At 37.6% G+C, this 18718-nt stretch overlaps 1 protein-coding gene across 9 annotated transcripts in view; it reads right to left on the reverse strand.

Moving 5' to 3' along the window:
• Positions 1-14547, reverse strand: part of LOC109240415 (ENHANCER OF AG-4 protein 2) — a 27086-nt gene extending 12539 nt beyond the window's left edge. For 5 of the 9 annotated variants that reach the window (XM_019407059.1, XM_019407058.1, XM_019407057.1 and 2 more), the window contains exons 1-13: positions 14017-14547; positions 12948-13024; positions 10138-11991; positions 9492-9996; positions 7300-7408; positions 6194-6306; positions 5929-6116; positions 3561-4245; positions 2995-3490; positions 1402-1494; positions 1220-1303; positions 885-1039; positions 221-408 (exon numbers count right to left, since the gene is read on the reverse strand). In XM_019407059.1, the coding sequence (XP_019262604.1) occupies positions 1248-1303; positions 1402-1494; positions 2995-3490; positions 3561-4245; positions 5929-6116; positions 6194-6306; positions 7300-7408; positions 9492-9996; positions 10138-11991; positions 12948-13024; positions 14017-14127 (4287 nt within the window). In that variant the 5' untranslated portion in view covers positions 14128-14547 and the 3' untranslated portion in view covers positions 221-408; positions 885-1039; positions 1220-1247. Of the gene's footprint in view, positions 1-220; positions 409-884; positions 1040-1219; positions 1304-1401; positions 1495-2994; positions 3491-3560; positions 4246-5928; positions 6117-6193; positions 6307-7299; positions 7409-9491; positions 9997-10137; positions 11992-12947; positions 13025-14016 lie in introns of those variants that run through there. The other 4 variants (XM_019407054.1, XM_019407055.1, XM_019407053.1 and 1 more) reach the window with 4 other exon arrangements.
• Between the last annotated feature and the right edge of the window lie 4171 nt (positions 14548-18718).

The following is an 18718-nucleotide window of genomic DNA, read 5'->3' on the forward strand; positions in this document are numbered from 1 at the left end:
CAATTTATAGGACCCTTGATACAGATGACTGTGAAACAGTTTAATGTCAGAAAACAAAAGAGAGAGCGATTACTAACTTGTTACCCTTTAAGTCAGAGAGAATTAATGAAAATATTATATTTATAGATAATAAATAACACGAGGTAAAATCAAAACATTTTTCACCAAGATGATGGATATTCCAAGGTAGAGATCGGAGAAGATGAATGAAGGTTTGTACCTACTCCTAATTTGCACTATGAATCCAATCCTATCCACATAGATGTTCTTAGCCATGCGATGAGGGGATGTTTGCATCAAGAGACACCCGAAGGGGCTGGCCATATGGTACCTTGGGAGCCCCAACCCTAATGTTCACGAGGATGTCCAATTAGAAATTTTGAATAGATAGGTATCATAAGTCTTCAACTGTAAAACAAAAGAGAGTCTGATTAACTTCTTAACTTTTACAAAGTTAGGTTCAATGAAATGTGAGCAATTGTTAAGAATGCCAACATGGAAATGCTTAAAATAAGAATCTGGAAAAGGAAAAGTCTGGTAGAGCCTATATCAGTTATGCGTCTCCCATATTCTCAGTTATCTATGAAGTATGGCAGCAAAAAATTTATATCGCTCAGCGGTAAACATATTTTCGAATTATCAAGGATCCTCATTGTACATGTACAGGGTCAGTTACTCATTGCTAATATATCATAGTGATTTATTCACCTGGAGAATAAAAGGCATCACCAAATCAAACAAGATTAACCAGGAGTTAAAAAAAACACTTTTATGTTGGTAAGAAAATAAAAGGAAGATGACCAGCTAATACAACTACTTCTCATCTGAACCGAACTCTATAACTCAGTATAGTGAGAATAATTACAAGGGTCAACAGGGCTTACACTTTGTTAAGTATATGTCTGTCAGATGCATTTGTCAGGAAAATTACAATAGTACAAAATCCTGCCAAGGGTCACCCAACTTTACAGCAATTGCTTAAATGACTGACTTTTGTCCAGATACCAATCCTGAATCCTACTTGAGTCACCATTAGATACTGCAAAGAAGAAACACAAAGGTTATATTTCACCAAGAAAGAAGAGAATTTAAGATAGAAGTGCAGTAAATGACATATCCTGAAGAGCCGAAGCACTCTACATGCACAAGGCTCAGATGTAGAGATATGTCAACTAAGTCCTGTCCCAAAATAAAAAATCTTGATAAACCAAAAACTCACCAAAGATCAAAATCTACTCCAACAACTCTCATGCTGGCCTCCAGTTGAGGGCAGTTACATCCGGTCGGCAAGGCATTCCATGACCTACCACACTAGCAGGTCAGTTCCTTCTCCCAAAAAGCTGAGACTACGAATCGAAAAGCAAATTAAACTATAACAGAAATCCTTGACCAATATATCACCTGAAATTGGAGGACCAGTAGGGAAAGCATTTGATCCAGAAGGTTGGAATCCAACATTACTCACAGATGGTCTATCAGGAGGTCTGAAATAACCTGCCATGGAAGTCACTCGTCAAACTGGCCTATCGCAGAATGGCTATACCATGACTGACAAATCAAATTCAAGATTGCTCCATGTTATCTTTTTAGTTAACAGAAACGTACAAAACTTTTTCCAGCAACAACTTCAACATGTTACCTAGTAAAGAACATAGGTACGTATTGTAGGCCCACAAATGTGAAGAAAGTACAAAACTCCACATTAAAACCGGGCATAGAGACGAAGTGGAATTGGAACAAGAAAAGAAGGAAAGAGGCAGGGTCTACTAAAACTATAAGTGAATTGCCACACCGTCATATGAGTCATTTAACTACATATCCATCAAATGCCATGCCACAAAAGGGATTGAGACGAGCCTCTGCCATAAATATCGAAGGTTAAATTTTAACACGGCAATATTTCTCCAAATTTATTGATGTCTGTTGCTGATCATGATAAGTATATGAGAGAGCTGTATTAGCATCCTCAACTGTGGTGGAATGCCAAACTTCTCTAAGTTGCGTGGACTCTTCGTTTTTGGTGCCGCACCCGCCTCGACACGGGACGGGTGCGGGATACGTCCCGGATTCGGTCAACTAACTTCGGATACTTTGACCCGAGTCCATCGACAAATTTGGGGGAAAAATTGAGATTTTGATTTCTCAAAACTAAAAATAAAATAGATTTAAGATATGGAAATGGCATACCTTCAATATTGTAGTACTTTTGTCTCATATTTGTTGCTGTGTTTCAGAAAAACCAAGAATTCAAGAGATCGTGTTCTAAGTTCGGACTTCTTGTAGATAGTAGCAGCGATATAGATGGAGAGTTGGTGGAAGGCCTTGAATGGCTTTCTTTGTCTCTTTCTACCTTTATTTTTTATAATTTTGAATTTTCTTAGCTGAATCACTGCACCCGTATCCATACCTGGATCCGCACCCCCGTATCTTAAAATTTAGATATTGCCAAATCCAACACTCAGATCCGTGCCCGTATCAGATAGCCACACCCGAGTCCGAGCAACTTAGTCAGTTCTCTTTTAATTAAAAATAAATTTTACAAGAATTCCCGCATACAAGATGTATCCAAACTAGATACTTATCATACAAAACATGACACTCTACTAAAAGCGCACAACAATGAACAAGCAGCAACACCTAACTCGAATTACATGTTTCAGTGGCAATAATAAACAAATCTTAACTATGCCCTGACCAGTGACAGGCAACAGCTAGGTTTTGGTAAGTCACTTGAATGACGTGTTTCAACTGATCCAGTTCTACACTTCACCAAACTTAGAGCTTGTACCAGTTTCAGCACTAACCCATTTAACAACGCAGATAAAAGACAGCCAGTATGAGCATTATATGCAGGTTCAAGAATTTGAAAAATATTTCCTAACAAAATTCATGAGTACGGGAAATTTGCTAAGAGCTAGTAAAAATTTATTTAATCCAACTCCTGCCACTTTGCTTCCCATGTAAATTAACGAAAGCACAAAGAATGAGACAAACCTTCCTGAGCAATAGTTGGACCAGGACATGCTCTTCCTGTACCAATCCATATACCGCGCTGGTGGTCACCATTAAACTCATTGGATTGCACCCTCCATTGTTCATCACCAATATAACGTCTTGAACCATCAGGGCGCTCTGGTAATGAGCATGGTGCAGGATATGCTTGCTGTGGATGCTGCTGCACTGGGGCCCTTGGATACGAAAAACTATTGGAGGGGATTTGATGTGGAGGGTTAAGATGCACGGGCCTTGGGGCAAAAGGTGCACTACCAGGTTGAAATTTCTGTGCGGACTGAGAAACTGGTGGGTTTATATATGCATCATTATAACCATATTCTAAAGGCCGTGAACTATATCCAGAAGGTTCCCGTGAACTACTAACTCCTGCTGGTGTAAAAGAAGGTGGTTGCAATGGGAATACATCATTCCTAATAGAAGCATTGATACAAGGACCATGAGGCATAGTTCCAGCTATCTGCGGTAGCCGATGACCCTGTAAAGGAATACTAACCTTAGTGTTATATAATGAGAGAACATAAATAACTCAAAGCAAGAAGCCTTACACTAGGCAAGCTACCAACTTCATTTGCAAGAGGAGGTTGCGGATATGCCACTACAGGTGATGATGATGGTACTGCTGGAGTGAGAGAGTGTAAGTGTTGTGTCCCTACTTCGTGTTGAAGTGGAAAAGATGGTTGAGGGAACATCAGCGGAGGCGGTCCGGTGGGCAGTGGAGGGAAAGTATGTGGCTGAGATGGAGGTGGTGGGGGTTGTGATATAGGAAGTGGTGGTGGTGGTGGAGGTGGCAATGGAGATGATGGAGGTGGAGGTGGCGCAGGTGATGGAAGGGGTGAAGAAGGCAAAGGTGGAGTGGGAGGAGGAGAACAAGGAGGTAATGGAGGGGATCCCATAGGTAGAGGAGGCAAATCAGATATATTATCAAAACATGATTCCAGGGTTCTATCAGAGCCAGACTGGTTCACATCATCTGCAAATAAAACTCTTTCATCTTTTGGGTGACCAGACACATCTTCCATTTCAAGCTCACCATCCACATCCTCCAAGATACAATGACGCCTGTCACTAGGAATGACCATACATCTTCCAGCACTATCACAAGTTGCAGGTGTACGTTCCACTGCTAATTCCTCAGCAGCTTCTTTTTGAAAATTACAAAGAACATCTTCTTCCTCCTCCTCGTCAAAGACGTGAGAAGATAAAAAGCCAGGCAACTGAAATGTAGCATTGCTGGAAACGCAAATGGGAATAAAATATGTCAGATATTAAAGTAAAAACAGCAGCAATAACAATACTATCACTTTACTGACACCGAAAAAGCAGACGTTGCTACCGATAAGCATATAAACAGAATGCCACAGATTATCAGATAATTATAGAAGTGGAAAGGAGAAATTTTGATGGGCTGATAGATGGAGTTTGTGGCAAAACACAATTGGCTACAATCTTAAACACTGATCTCAAATTGGTTTATGACCCAACAGTCAAGGTCTTACTCCCACAACTAGTCAAATCTGTGGTCTTACTCCCACTCTGAGATTACCATTTGCATCGACAGCAGACAGATAGCATAATAATCATGTGGTGTGCTCAGACCCAAAAACAAAAACTTGACGAACGAGAAGCTTCATAAAATCCATCTCTGAAATTTGTGGCCCAATGCCCCAATGAAAAACAGGGATTCAGATTTTCAGAAATTCAATTAACACTTCCAAAAACAGAGAAAAAAAAATATTTCACACTGATTCCTGTCTCAAACATTCTCCTAACATTCGAATTGGAATCTGAAACAAGAATCAAATACCTATTTCATGAATCAAAAATGAACTTGAAAGGCTCGAACAAATTAAAGAAGCATTGTGGAGCAAATAATAAAATTCCTTTATCAACTACCAACATATATTCAGTGCTATTCCAACATATCCAAATATTTACAGCAAATGCACTCGCAAGGATGGCAGTGGGATAAACCCGATCTCAAATGTATCCATGAGTTAGCTGGAGGAAAACACAATTTAAATTTGGAAAAAAAAAACAAGGAAAAAGGGTGGATTTACGGCTTTTAGAGAGTTTCTCTAAAAGTGAAAAGCAAAAGCCGACAAAGTTCCTGGGGATTTAAGCAAGAAATGAAAAGCAGAAGTCTTAGCATGCACTTTGTGCCTCACTGTCCAAAGCACATGCTTCTTTGAAGTTGCGTTGTGTCCTGAGAAATAATGACCCCTAGCTCACATCTCTTTGTCGCTTGACTTTTAAGTTCTAATAAGACTGGTTTTTAGCTTTAGAGCCAGTTTCTAACCATTCCAAAGAAAAGAGAATCTACAAGTTACAGTCCTACACATGGGACAAACCACTTCAAAGAGGTACGAATAATCGCCTTCATCCCTATCCGAAACTGATAAGTGGTTTGTAGATTCACATCCAAAACTTCTTTCAGTCCCAAACAAAAGAATCCGAACTTCTTTCATAAGTGGTTTGCAATATGAATCCTCATATCTTTCTTTAAGCTCAACTCATATTATCACCATGCCAAAATAAAAAAATAGTAGTGAATATATATATATATATATATAAAAATAAAAAAAACATTAAAGGTTCTCTAACAAATTTAAAGCCTATATCTAACTAGTCAGCATCACCTATATGGATCTTTTTCTTCCATTGTGCCCTATCTTTAACTAGTCCACATCAACATCAACACAAAGAATTATACCGAATTCAGATCATGAATAGCAGCGGCAACAATAACAACATAGCAAGTTACAGTGCTTTGCTTTTTTCCAAAACAGCCAATAGAACAATGGGGCGCTATTTCCCAAACTCCCATGACAACCAAACGAAAGTTGATAGCATTTTTTAATAAAATTCATAGCCAAAAATATTTCAAAAGAACAAGGATAAAAGTAAGTTGCCAACCTGCCATACTCATCAACAAGCATGCCTTCCATCTCTCTAATAGGATCATCAATAGCACGCTCAGCTCGAGATGGTCGTCTAAAGGATAAACCACCAGATGAATCATCATTTGCCGCACCGATATCATCCATATGACGGCGAAGAAGAGAATCAGGATATATTTTCCTCTCAAGCCATAATCGCAAAACCTGGCAGAGGAGATGAAATCAACATCATGCAGGATTTTCTTTAAATGACCAACTGGTTCTAGTGTTTGCACAATCACCTTGAGACACTGACGACGGTTTTCTCGGGCACCCACTCCTGGCGGAGCAGCAGCTCCCAAAAGACGAGGCAGTGCTGCTTGAACAGCAGGAATGTATGACGCTCCTGCTATGCCTAAACAAAAAAACACGTAGCAAGGAAAAGAGAATCAAATCTAATTCAAGCACAGATTTCACAATTTTTTCCAAGATTCTAGCAAGTAAATAGATTGAGAAATTACAAAATAATACTCCCTCTGTTTCAGTTTATGGGCCTATTCCCTTTTTAGTCCGTGCCAAAAAGAATTGGCACCGTTACGTGTATGGAAACAATTTACCTTTATGCAATAATTTATTGCCACACAAAATATATGTGTCTCACTTTACACCACAAGTTCAAAAGTCTTCTCTTTTTTCTTAAACTCCGTGCCGAGTCAAATAGGTTCACATAAATTGAAACGGAGTGAGTGTTTCTTAACCGGATCCACTGGGGCGGTTAGATGATTTGATCTTACCACAGAAAGCATCCACCAATCTCCATACAAACCGGACTCCCATAACCTCCGTAATTTAAGGAGATGACTTAGGTCCTTGTTTCTATCTTCTTAGATCAGAAAAATTAGCAAACCAAGCTGAAGAATGGCAGACAACCTACCTTATTTTCAAAATTAGAGATCTCATTTTTTATGGAGGGTTACCAGATATCTTTTTTGGTAGTGTAAAATTTTCAATTCTCTGTCCGATTATATAAGTTAAATGCTTTGGTAAACCTGGTAACATTGTGCAGTGCAGGAATGATGCCTTAAGCAACATCCAATTCCACAATGTAATGTTGCTACTAAATTAGCACAAATCATCCTGGTCACACAGACTGAATTAATAGAGACGGCATCTGTAAAGTATTGGTACCCACATGCTATAGCAAATAACCTAAAACAAGATTTGAGAAAATGAAAATCAGGGAAGAACTCATTAACATATGCAATCCCACAAAACTATGTGCAGAGATGGACTCGGAGATCTCACTTAATGAAGGGAGGTGGGTGGAGAAGGAATTGGTGAAATATGAGAGGAGATGAAAACAAAATTAAGAATCATAAAGGTAGTGTTCTTTGACAAGAATCTTTACCTTTATGACTATGAGAACACTGAGTTATAGAATCCACCAAAAAAAACAGGTCCACTCTGCGATGAAAACTAGCTTCATTTTCCAACTTCCGGATAAGAAGTTCCACGACCTGCATTAAAGAGGGTTGAATGCTCAAGAAGACTACAAAATGTGACAATAAATGTACCCATCACAAAAGTTGCAATATGGAGATATTTTTATTTATGATGATTATTTAGGAAGTTCGACAAGTTACTCAGTTCCTACAAAGTCACTCCACAGAACCCAAATCTTAGTTCCTAGAAAGTCACTCCACAGAACCCACAATTTACTTAATAAGAAAGATTCAAAGCTCCTTTAAGTGGTTCAAATTTCAAAATATTTAAGAAAGAACTTTCAGTAAAAGATTTGTCTAGACTAAAACTGACTTGAAATTATAGAAGAAAAAGAGCAGTTTTGCCAACTAAATCTTGTTTTAGGTTTTCCAAGAAGGCCTACGATATGAGATGTGTGGCAAAGTTAGACTCGTAAAAGGTCTCCGAGCAGGCAAGTCAAAAGCACTTTCATTTGTTGTTTTCTCCCTGCTCACTACTCCCCTTCAATTTTCCCTCGCTTCCTATTTTAGCTTTGACAAAGGGCAGGTACCAGATTTAACCACAAAGCTTTAACCATTTCAGCTAACACAGGGAAGTCCTTACTTTTACTGGTTAAACATTTTAAAAATTCAGATCAATATTACATGAATTGCTATGATCAAACTGACTTGATTTTGCAAGTAAAGAGAGTTTGTTTTACCTGTGAAGCGAGCCTCTCATTCAGTTATCTTGCTGTTTAAGTCTTAATTATTATAGCTTATTAGGTTTGAAAAGGAACCGCGAGACCATCATTTGTCCTGGTTCATGACACTATGCAACTCTTTAAGCTTTGGTTAGAAAGAAGATTTTCATGGAAGAAGCCAAGCTCTAAAAAGCCATTTTGAAAAAGTTTTCCCAATTTACAAGAATGATAAACTCATATAGCAAAAACGAGCCCAGAATGTCCTTGGAATAATTAACAGAAGAAATTTATCCCAATAATCAACATAATGAGAACATGACAATAAGCTCTTAAACTTCATACAGTCATCAGACTCATCACTAAGCACTTCAACTATTTCTGGTCACATCACTCTTGCACCATCGCTTTTACCTCAATTAGCCACTGACACTTCATTCCACTAGATGAACCACAAGGAAATTTAAGATTTTTTCTCCTAAAACCTCCATTTAAATTTCATACACTCGAACCAAAACAACCAGATTACTCCTCTCTTTCTTTCTCTCTCTATCTCTCTTCTCTATCTAACTCTCTTTCTCTAATTAATTGAACTGTTTTTTACAGTTTATGTCTATCCCCTCCTACCTTCTTCTCTTTTCTCCCCATTCTCATTTCTTTCCCTGCATTTTCTCCCTTGTTCCCTTATTGGTGTTACATCAGTCCCGCCGGCAAAAATTATCAAGGCATGAGCAGGAAGGCCAGTAAATAAAGGATCTTATCATGCAGAGATGCACACAAAGAGACAACTCTCACATTCTCGATCAATAAGGCATACTTGTACATGGAAGTACTGCTTTTTACTCGTATTAGACATCTATTAAATGAGAAATGTCAACACAGAGCCTCCCAATAATGACGCAGAAGGAAAATCTCAATCAAACACACCAACTATGCCTCGACACACCACCCTGTGCACCCTTTAACCCCATGATATAAAAGAATAAAAAAGGGCGAACAGAAGGCATGCAGATGAAAAAAGTTGGAAAACACGAACATAACATGAATAAACTTGCATATTATATATTGTGAACCCATAAACACTTCTAGATCTTGTATCAGCACAATGACAGGCAAAGAGGTGAAGAACGACCAGATCAGAATTTCTCACGCAATGAGAAGCCCAAAAGGCAATATCGCAGGACTTATGACTAGTCCATAATGGCATTTAGAAATACTTGTATGAAACTTTTTATCACAAATACAGTTGACGCAAACTTTAGGTATCTACAAGTACGTCACCTAATTTTTCATTCAAGGATCAACACAGATTCTCCTAATATTTTCCTAGCGGACATCAATGCCGAAAACAAATAAAACACGAAAACATAAAAATCGCAGAAGAAACTCATTAAACTTATTATTGTATCAGTTAGAAAGGGCGAAAAAGCATTGCTTACCTCATTAGCAATGCCATACTTCGCACAATCAATTGCTAGACGGGTTGCACGTCCAATACTCTCTTTGGTCCGTGATAATGTTTCTATCATTCCTTCAAAAGCATCACGAGCAACAGCTGCCTCAGTATCGCCGCTGAGTGAGCCCCCAGCGGCCACCAGGCCTGAACTCACTCTCTTCTCCTCATTTTCTTCAGGCTCAGGTGGATTAGTTGATGATAACTGCTGAATCTCAGACGAAGGAGATGAGCGAGGAAACACTAGGACTTCAGTGTGCAGCATGATGCCAGAGCTTAATGGTTGAGAACCAAGAGCTGGATAGGGACTCCCTCCCTGTGATTCAGTATAGGGGGCCAAAGCACCAAGGGTATTACCATGAATGCTCTGTAAGTGAGCTTGCCGCCTTTTAGCCTGAGCAGCTGCTATGAGATTTTTCATGGACATTTGAGGGTCCAGAACTTTGGAATCTATGGAAAAATTAAGCTTGTCATCTCTCACAACTTCCAGCCTGCTTTTGCAACAAAAGTGGAAAATGAACTGTCAATAAGAGGCACCAAAGTTGTTCCTGGCTGGTGTAAAACATTTCCCTTATCAAAAAAATAAATAAATAAATAAATGGCATGTAAGAAAAATCAAATACCAAACGTACCTTTCTGCCCGTGTAGACATACTTTCCACAGGATTACCAGGTACAAGAGCAGGTTCATTCATGGAGGAACTGGACCGAGGAGTTTTTTTCTTTTCACCGGTAGAAGCGATCTTACTTCTTTCATTAATAGGTTGATCATGAGAAAGATTTAAGTTATCAGCACTAGTGCCTGTATTAGATTCAGCTACCAATTTTCTATGCTCGCCCTGTGCTTTAGCAGGTACTTTAGCACCTTTTTGTGGCTCTGCGACTGGTTTTGCAGTGGACCCAGGGGGTTTTTTGGGGGAAACAGTATCACTTTTACCTTCCCTGATCGCTGTTTTCGGAGTTCCCAATTTCACAGGACTACATGAAACACTTGTATCAGTAGGTACACGCTTTTTCTCTACATTTTTCTGAGAAATACGCACAGAAAGTTCTTTGTGTAGTCTGGCAGATGGTGGATGTTCCTTGATAGAGCTATTGTCAATTGTGCCTGAATCTTTCACACCCAGTTGATCATTACTAGCTGTTCCGACAGACAGGTCAGGCTTCTTCACCGAATTAGGGACGCCGGAAACGGCATCCCTTTTAATAGATCCTCCATGAATTGGAGTTTTGGGCTCTTCATTTTCTTCATCCTCACACAAACGAACAGCTCTCCGCTTAGTGGGCAGTTGAGGAACAGGAGAGGAGCTGGACATAGCCTCCATTGCCCGTCGATGGCGCTTTGATGGTGGAAGAATATCTTCTTCACCACAATTATTTGAACCAATAGCACCTTCCTGGAATTTCAGCGTAGTGCGGTCCTCGGCTTTTCCCACTGGTGTTGATTTTTTAACCTCTGATTTCTCCACTTTAGCCTCATCATAATATTTGCTTGAGTGGACTACCTTAGCGGCATCAATGGTCCCATCAGCAGATTTTATCTTCTTAGAAGGATCTGCTATTTCATTGCGTCGCAACACCTGTCCAGGTTCAACTTTCAACTTCTTGCTTGACAACTGAAGTTTTTTCGCCTCAACATGGTCTACAGCAGCATCCACCGTCTCAGGTTTACTATCATTCTGCTTTTTTGCCTTTTTCCTACCATTTGTACCTGACTTAACCTCTGGCAATAACTTTTTTGTACTTTCTTTTTTAACAGTCAGATCACTGGCAGTATCATTAATTCTTTGCTCTTCATCTGCACCCCCAGGCTTCCTCTTCGCCAGCATTGCTTTGTGTCCATTTGCCAGTTGCTTCCGACCACCATCAAGCTGCTTCACATCATAAGATGATGTAGAAGGAAGTAAATCTGGATCAGGAAAATGACTCCTCCTCTCAGCAGATCTCAAGCTATCCTTGTGGATCAATTGCTTATCATGCTCTTCAGGATCTCTATTGTCCTCACTTTGGTTATCATGAGTGCTTTCTGGACTAGGCAATGAATCCAACTCCTTTCCTGAGTTAGAAGTCCTACTGGTAATTGAAACCTTCTTTTTAGAAGATGTCGATGGAGACATATTACCCTCTGAATCATGTGAAACGAAATCAGCTGTCTCATTTTTTATCATCGAGCAGCGCTCTAGTCCAGATCCTTCTACCAGGCTTTTGATATCTGTTTCTAGCTTAGACGTTTTATCCCCATCCATTTTGTCCAACTCAGCAGCAGCATCCACCCTTCCAAAAGAAGCTATTCCACAGTTTGGAGCTGTTTTATAGGCCTCATCTCCTGAAACACTTGAGTCTTTCCGTTGTAACTCTTCGAATTCTTCACAGATTTCCTTCACTGCTTGGGCAAAATATTTAACTGTTTTACCCTGACATCGAGCTGACAGTTTGTTTTTAACCTCAACAGTAATAGCCTGAATATCTGCTGGGGCGACAAATGCTCTGTACAAAGTAAAAGAAAGGGAAGAAAGCATGCTTCAATGACGAACGGAATCTAGAAACGCAGAATACTTTATTTCACATAAGGGTATTCAAATTGTAGACAACTTCATATTTGTTGCCAATTTCACATAACAATTCCTTAAATAAGCACACAAACACAAAATCGTCATATCAAAAACCAAAAAAAGGATACAACGAGACTTAAATATTACAATGATACCACAATGTTAAGGGCTTTAGGCTACTTGAATATGTTACTAAAAATGAATGTAATAAATGGAAAGATCACAAAGCATCGGGATAAATCAGAAGTAAATCCGCACCAGCCAAATTGACTACCAACTATGAAAGAAACCATGTAGTTAGATTACTGAACGAGAAAAAAGAACCAAAAGGGCATGACTACACAAAAGAACGACATATCAATACTCATATCAGTACCTGACGAAATGAGTTATCCTAAACACATCGACAGGTACCAACGCAGCAAGCCGAAGTGAAAAATAACCTTTACTAATTCTGCTAGGAGGTCTGAAGCTAAGACATTTTCAAAGGTAACCAACACAGAACCTCTCTAACTATGTATGCACCTGTTGAGTAAGCATCCAAACCACGCCCCAGATTTCACAGCTCAACGAGCACGACATTTGAATGTCAGTTAAAAGAATGGTGGCAGATGTTACTTGAGCTGCAGTAGCATTTTGTAAAGCATCGTTCCATAAGGAACATAATGAGAAATTCAGTTAAATAAATGTTAGCATACACTCTTCTCTTTCCTTTTTCCCAATAACTGGCCTGGACAGCTACTCCCATATACCAGAAGAAGTTTACAACGCTTGCCTTGCTTCCATATTTCAGTGAAGTTAAGCAAAGAATGTTAAGTGTAAAAGGAAATCCTACAATAAACCATTTATCTTCACAAACAAGCATGGAAAACAGATGCAGGAAGCACTTACATTTCCTCTGTACCATAGAACTGGACAAAATACTTTTTAGGATCAGGAGCTCGATCCCAATCTTCTGGTTTGCTAATCTGGAAAAATTGAAGGTAACATAAATAAAGCCACAACACAAAGCGAGAAAAGGGCAAAACGACAACGCGACGAGCACCGAGACAAAAGCACCAGAACTGACAAAACAACCTCCCGAATGTCCTGTACTACCAAAAAGGACAACCCCAAGATCTAATTGAGAAACAGAAATCAATAAGGAGATTGTTAAAGAAAATAGCAACGTGTCAAAAAGCAAAAAGCGCAATGAATAAGCAAACAAACACCACATTTCAAAGTCTCCGAAACCAATGAACGAAGACCACTTACTCTACTGGTCAGCATAACTTGGAAAACAGGAACACAAAAAGGGACAGATACACAAGTTCCTTACAAAGAGCTTTTCTACCACAATTCACAGCAGAAACAAAATCTCAAGAGCAACAGGAGAGGTAGGAACTTATCAAATGACATCAATTACAAACAAAAAGGAAACAGACAAGCATTCATGGGTATTTAATACCCGTGATAAGAGGTCAAGAAACTAAGCAAATGCATTGCTGATTTGCCTTCATCCTTTCAAATAGAGTTCTCATCTGAAACTTCATGAACTGAAACAAACTAGACAACCCACGAGATCCATTATTTAAAGAAAACCAATATAACTCCTTAATAAGAACTCACATCCAGTTTTACAATTCTCTAAAACAAAGATAGAACAAAACCTCATTCATATGTCAACCAGACCTAAATTTCCAAGAAAAGTCAAGATAAAATCTCAAAAGCTAAATAATACTTATGTACATATCAACTAAATGAAACTTGATATCTTTTCACCACTAAATTCACTCCACACACTTCAAGAACCATTTTCCGAGATTATTATCAAGCTCGAAAAACAATAATCAACTACAGTCAAAAGATTAAGATTAAAGCAACAACCATCAATAAATTTAACTAAACCCTCCTTCATATAACAAAGTACAATTGAGATGAAAATTTGATGAGCATTGCATTGGGGGTTTTGTTTCTTTACCTTAGCAGGCCAAGCAGGGAAGCCTTTAACCTTAGCAAGGACAAGATCACCCACACTCAACTCGCTCGTCGTCTTCACTCCTTTAGCTCCACGTCTACGCCCTGGAGCCATCCCCTAATTCTATCAAAACCCTAGATATATATACTACTCTCCCGCACCAGGTCTCCTTTTGCCGTCCGATCACAAACAAAGCCGGAAATAGAAAACCTAGCTATACTTCCGGCTATGAAGTTTCCGCGACTGTGCTTTTTTCGTTTCAGAATTCGATTGAAAAAGAGTATCATCCACAATTGCAACTGCGGTTAACGAATGAAAAAACCTAGAACTCAGAGAAAAGATATGACAAGAACTTCGCCGGCGGTGAATGGGCGGTCGACGGAGAGCGGAGCATCGGAATCGGCGGAGTTGTACATACAGAGTTGCTGCTCTACATTCGAATTTTGCATTTAGAGAGAGAAAGTGGGTTTGTGTGTGGCGGTGGATGATAGAGCGAGAAAGAGAGAGAAAAGACCGCAGTAATGGTATTGTACGTCGTATATGGAAATGGGACGACGAAAAAGGAAAATAGGTGACCGAAGAGAGGGTATAATGGGGAATTCGTATGGCAACTGCTGACACGTTGCTATTACCTTGGGTTACTTGCGTCTTCATTGATCAAACCATGGTTAACGTGATTTTTGTTCTTATACAATTCTTACTTGGCAAAATACATAGTTTACCTATCAAACTTGCACCGAAATCTCAGTTACACACTTTTTTTTACGGTTAATCTCTTACACACCCAACTTTTTAAAAGCGTGTCGAAAATACACCTTTTTTATTACGTGTCACTCGCGTGTTTTTTACACATAAGAGGCGAGTGGACGATTAAAATTTTGTTTCTAAAGGCTCATTTTGACAGCACTTGTCCAGCCTTTTCATATTTTCATTTTTCTAAATCTTTTTCTACATTTTTTAGAATAAAAAATTCACTATTCTTTTTCATCTTTTTACATTACTGCAGCATCGCTTCTTATACCACCATACCACAAAATATATTTGCCAAGATTTAGAGGAGGATAAAAAAAAATAGAGATTCATATTTTACATAGGAATCGCTGAACGATAGTGACACCGTTGAGCTGCAGATTAGCCAAATGCTGAAGGGAAAATTCGTGAAGTTCTTCCTATGTGTTTTGTGAAAATTTGTGAGTTCTAATTGGGTTTGTGGAGTTTCTTCCATTTCAGCCATTGATGGGTTTGGAATTTTGGGTTCTTGGGTTCTTTTTTGTTCTTACTGTTGCTTGGTGTAAGCAATTTTGGTACTCAAACTATAACTTTTAAAAGAGGGAAGATACTCAAACAAAGGAATTTTAGGGAAAATATTTAACCGGTAGTGTGTTGACAGAAATTCAATGTTATCCTAATAATTTGAAAATTAAAATTAAAATAAAGCTTCATGGTTGCTAGTGCGAAAGTACTCACTTTGGGTGGTGGGGGAAGGAGGGCAGCCATGATGGTACAGCCTGGGGAAGATGAAGAAGATGGAAATAATTATAAATTCAAATTTTTTTAAGTCAATAACACGTGTCACGTTATTATTGGTGTGTGATTACACTTGATGAGAAAAAAGTGGTCCAGTACTAAAGAGGTGTGTTTAGACACACTTATAAAAGGTTGAGTATATAAGAAGTTTCCCGTGAAAAAAGGGTGTGTAACAGGGATTTCGGTGCAAGTTTGATGGATAAACTATGTATTTTGCCTTCTTACTTTTTAACCCTTTTTCATCGCATACTAACAGGTTGTTTGGATGGTTGTTACTTATTATCCCAAAACAATACAATGTTTGTTTTGATTGTTTCATTAAAATTGATTGTATTGTTATAAATAGATTTTTATTTATGGTGAATGTCTATATTTAGAGAGATTCTAGGGTTTATTACTTGGTGGCTAAGTCACCCTCTCCCTATAAATAGAGGGTTCTATTCCATTGTAATCCATCCCAAATCAATAAGAATTCTCTCCCTCTACTTTTCTCTGCAATACTCTTCTTCTTCTTTTATTGTTTTATAACACGTTATCAGCACGAGACTCTAACCAATTGAGTAGAAGCTTTGGGATTGAGCATAATGATTGTCAATTATTTCATGAACTTCCTTCATGATTAAATTCTGGATTTAAGGTAAGTATTTTACCGTATTTTTCTCTTTTATTCTATACTTTGATTTTAAATACAAGCAAAGACAACAAAGTTTGATTATAACTCTAATGGAGTTTGTAAGAAATTATAACCACCTGAAGTGGTAAAATTTATATGCCTCGCCATGATCAAATTCATGTATGATTGTGGGTAAAGAATTGAAAACCCGTCCCATTGAATTTGCTCCATTCTCATTCCCTTAAGAGAATGTGATAGCAGTATGTGATAAGTCTGAAAGAAGACAAAATTATTACTATGAATGTATCAATGGATATGGACGTGGCAATAGACGAAATTATAGTCGTCATCATTTGTGGTAATGAGAACAATAAGGATTCTCAAAATAATCTTTCACTCTGTGAATAATATTTGTCATCGACTTGACATGAGATTTTGTAAAGCACATATAGATGATTATAGTCCATTCATGATGCGAATGTGACAACATCTGATTTATGAATACATATTCATTCTTCAAAGAATATGAACGTGCTAGTGGTAGTGAATATACCGCACTCACCTGTAAAAGGAGGTTTGAGGTGATATAAGAAAATAATGTCATTATTATGGCATGAATGGTCATTGGTCACGTACCTATTATACGCCAAAATATTTTGGCATTGTGATTGTTAAAAGACAACGGTAATGCAAGAAATAGATCTTGCATATAATTTTGACCATAACCATAATGGTATAACTTTCTCTTTAAAAGAAATATTCACCATATGGGTGTTGATGACTATGTGGTACTACAAAAATTAATTGAGAACTCTGCAATAGCCAATTATACTATTTTGGAGAAACACAATTAATTACCAATAAGGTATTGTGTTGTAGTAAGTCTCAAAGAAACTTAATTGAGTTTCTAAAGTATTCGCGAAAGCGGTTGGTCATATTGAGACTATAAATAAATGAAAGATTTAATATCTTCTATTACTACAACTTGTAGCTGGGTAATATGTATGTGAAAAGCTACCAGCTTTATTCTCCAATTTGTACTACATAAACAAAAGAATACCACAATGAAGTGGATATTTATTGATATAAAAACTCATATCATAATAAACTTGGAGTTTATTCATAATTGCACACATCATGGTGTAACCTGAAGTTTATCAATATTGATAATTTATCCAGTTGGCATAATTGGTTTAGCCATGTTAATTTAAGTATGATGTGCAAAAATAAAAGAGAATTCACATGGGTAAATATTAAAGAACTAGAAAGTTCTTTACGAATTCTCTTACATTGCTTGTTCTCATTAATTGATAGACCAATTAAAATTGGGAATGAATCCCATGAATGCTGGAAGTATCAAAGGTGAATATGGGCCCATTCACCTGCCATGTATACTACATAAGATGCATTTATGAGATGGTTACATGTGCAATTATTATTTATCCGCAACTTGGTGTTTGCGAGGTAACTTGCTCAATAATTTAATATAGAGCATAATTTTCAGATTTTTTATTCAAGATAGTTCTTCTTGATAAGTTGGTTTACATCACAGTTGGTTTAGCAAAATAATATATTGAGTACCTCCACTTAATAGCTAAACTATTGCTTATGAGAACAAAGTTACCTATATCAGTTTGATATAGGTTATATACGAAAGTATATTACATTCTCCCCTCACAAGTGGTTTCAGGGTCAGGAACCAAATAATTCCATGCTAATTATATAATGTGCGGTGTATTATTTTGATTAACACCATAAGGCACAAAGATGGGTTCTCAAAGTTGAGGAAACGAGTTAGTTTTTTAACATGAGGGGAAACACAGATACAACAGTTGAGAAAAAGTTACATGGAATGAATTATCATTTATACATTAGATCCTCGATAAAAATAATATGAACTTGAAGTTCATAAAGGATAATTCATGTGCAATTTATTGCAAAGCAGCCAGACGCATTTGCTGACCCAAAGAAAGTAACTATATTCTCATTGCAAATGCTCCTATTAGAATAAGTCCTAGAAAGGACAAAGTTTATAGTACACTTAAAGCATATAGACAAATCGGTTTCAAATAAACTTCTTGATAAAGAAGGATGAGCAATGATCAAATGATCATAATAAAGGAGGCAAGTGATCTAGAAGATCACATGACATAACACTTCATAAAATCTCAAGAGAGATTCAGGTACCTGAAAATATGAATGAAGAGATCTCTATGTTATGTCTTTATGAAAGAATATTGAAACTGATATAAAATTTTGTCGACGACATCTATGATAGCGCTAATATAATATATATATATAATATATATATATATATATATATATATATATATGAGGATCTTAAGTCTAAAGAGACAATTCAAATAGAATTAGTTTCATATGAAAACCATGTAGTTTTGGACATGTAGTTCAAACACTTGAAAGTATAAGTCAATGGTATGTGCAATCAGTTTTCGATATCTTATATGTCTAGAATGACATGAAAATTTGATATGCATCTAAAGTCTATTATATGGCTTATATAACTTAACAATCCCTAAAGGATTTAAATTGCTTAAAGCATAT

Source organism: Nicotiana attenuata, unplaced genomic scaffold (genome assembly GCF_001879085.1).
Source record: "Nicotiana attenuata strain UT unplaced genomic scaffold, NIATTr2, whole genome shotgun sequence".
In the NCBI taxonomy this organism is placed as follows: domain Eukaryota; kingdom Viridiplantae; phylum Streptophyta; class Magnoliopsida; order Solanales; family Solanaceae; genus Nicotiana; species Nicotiana attenuata.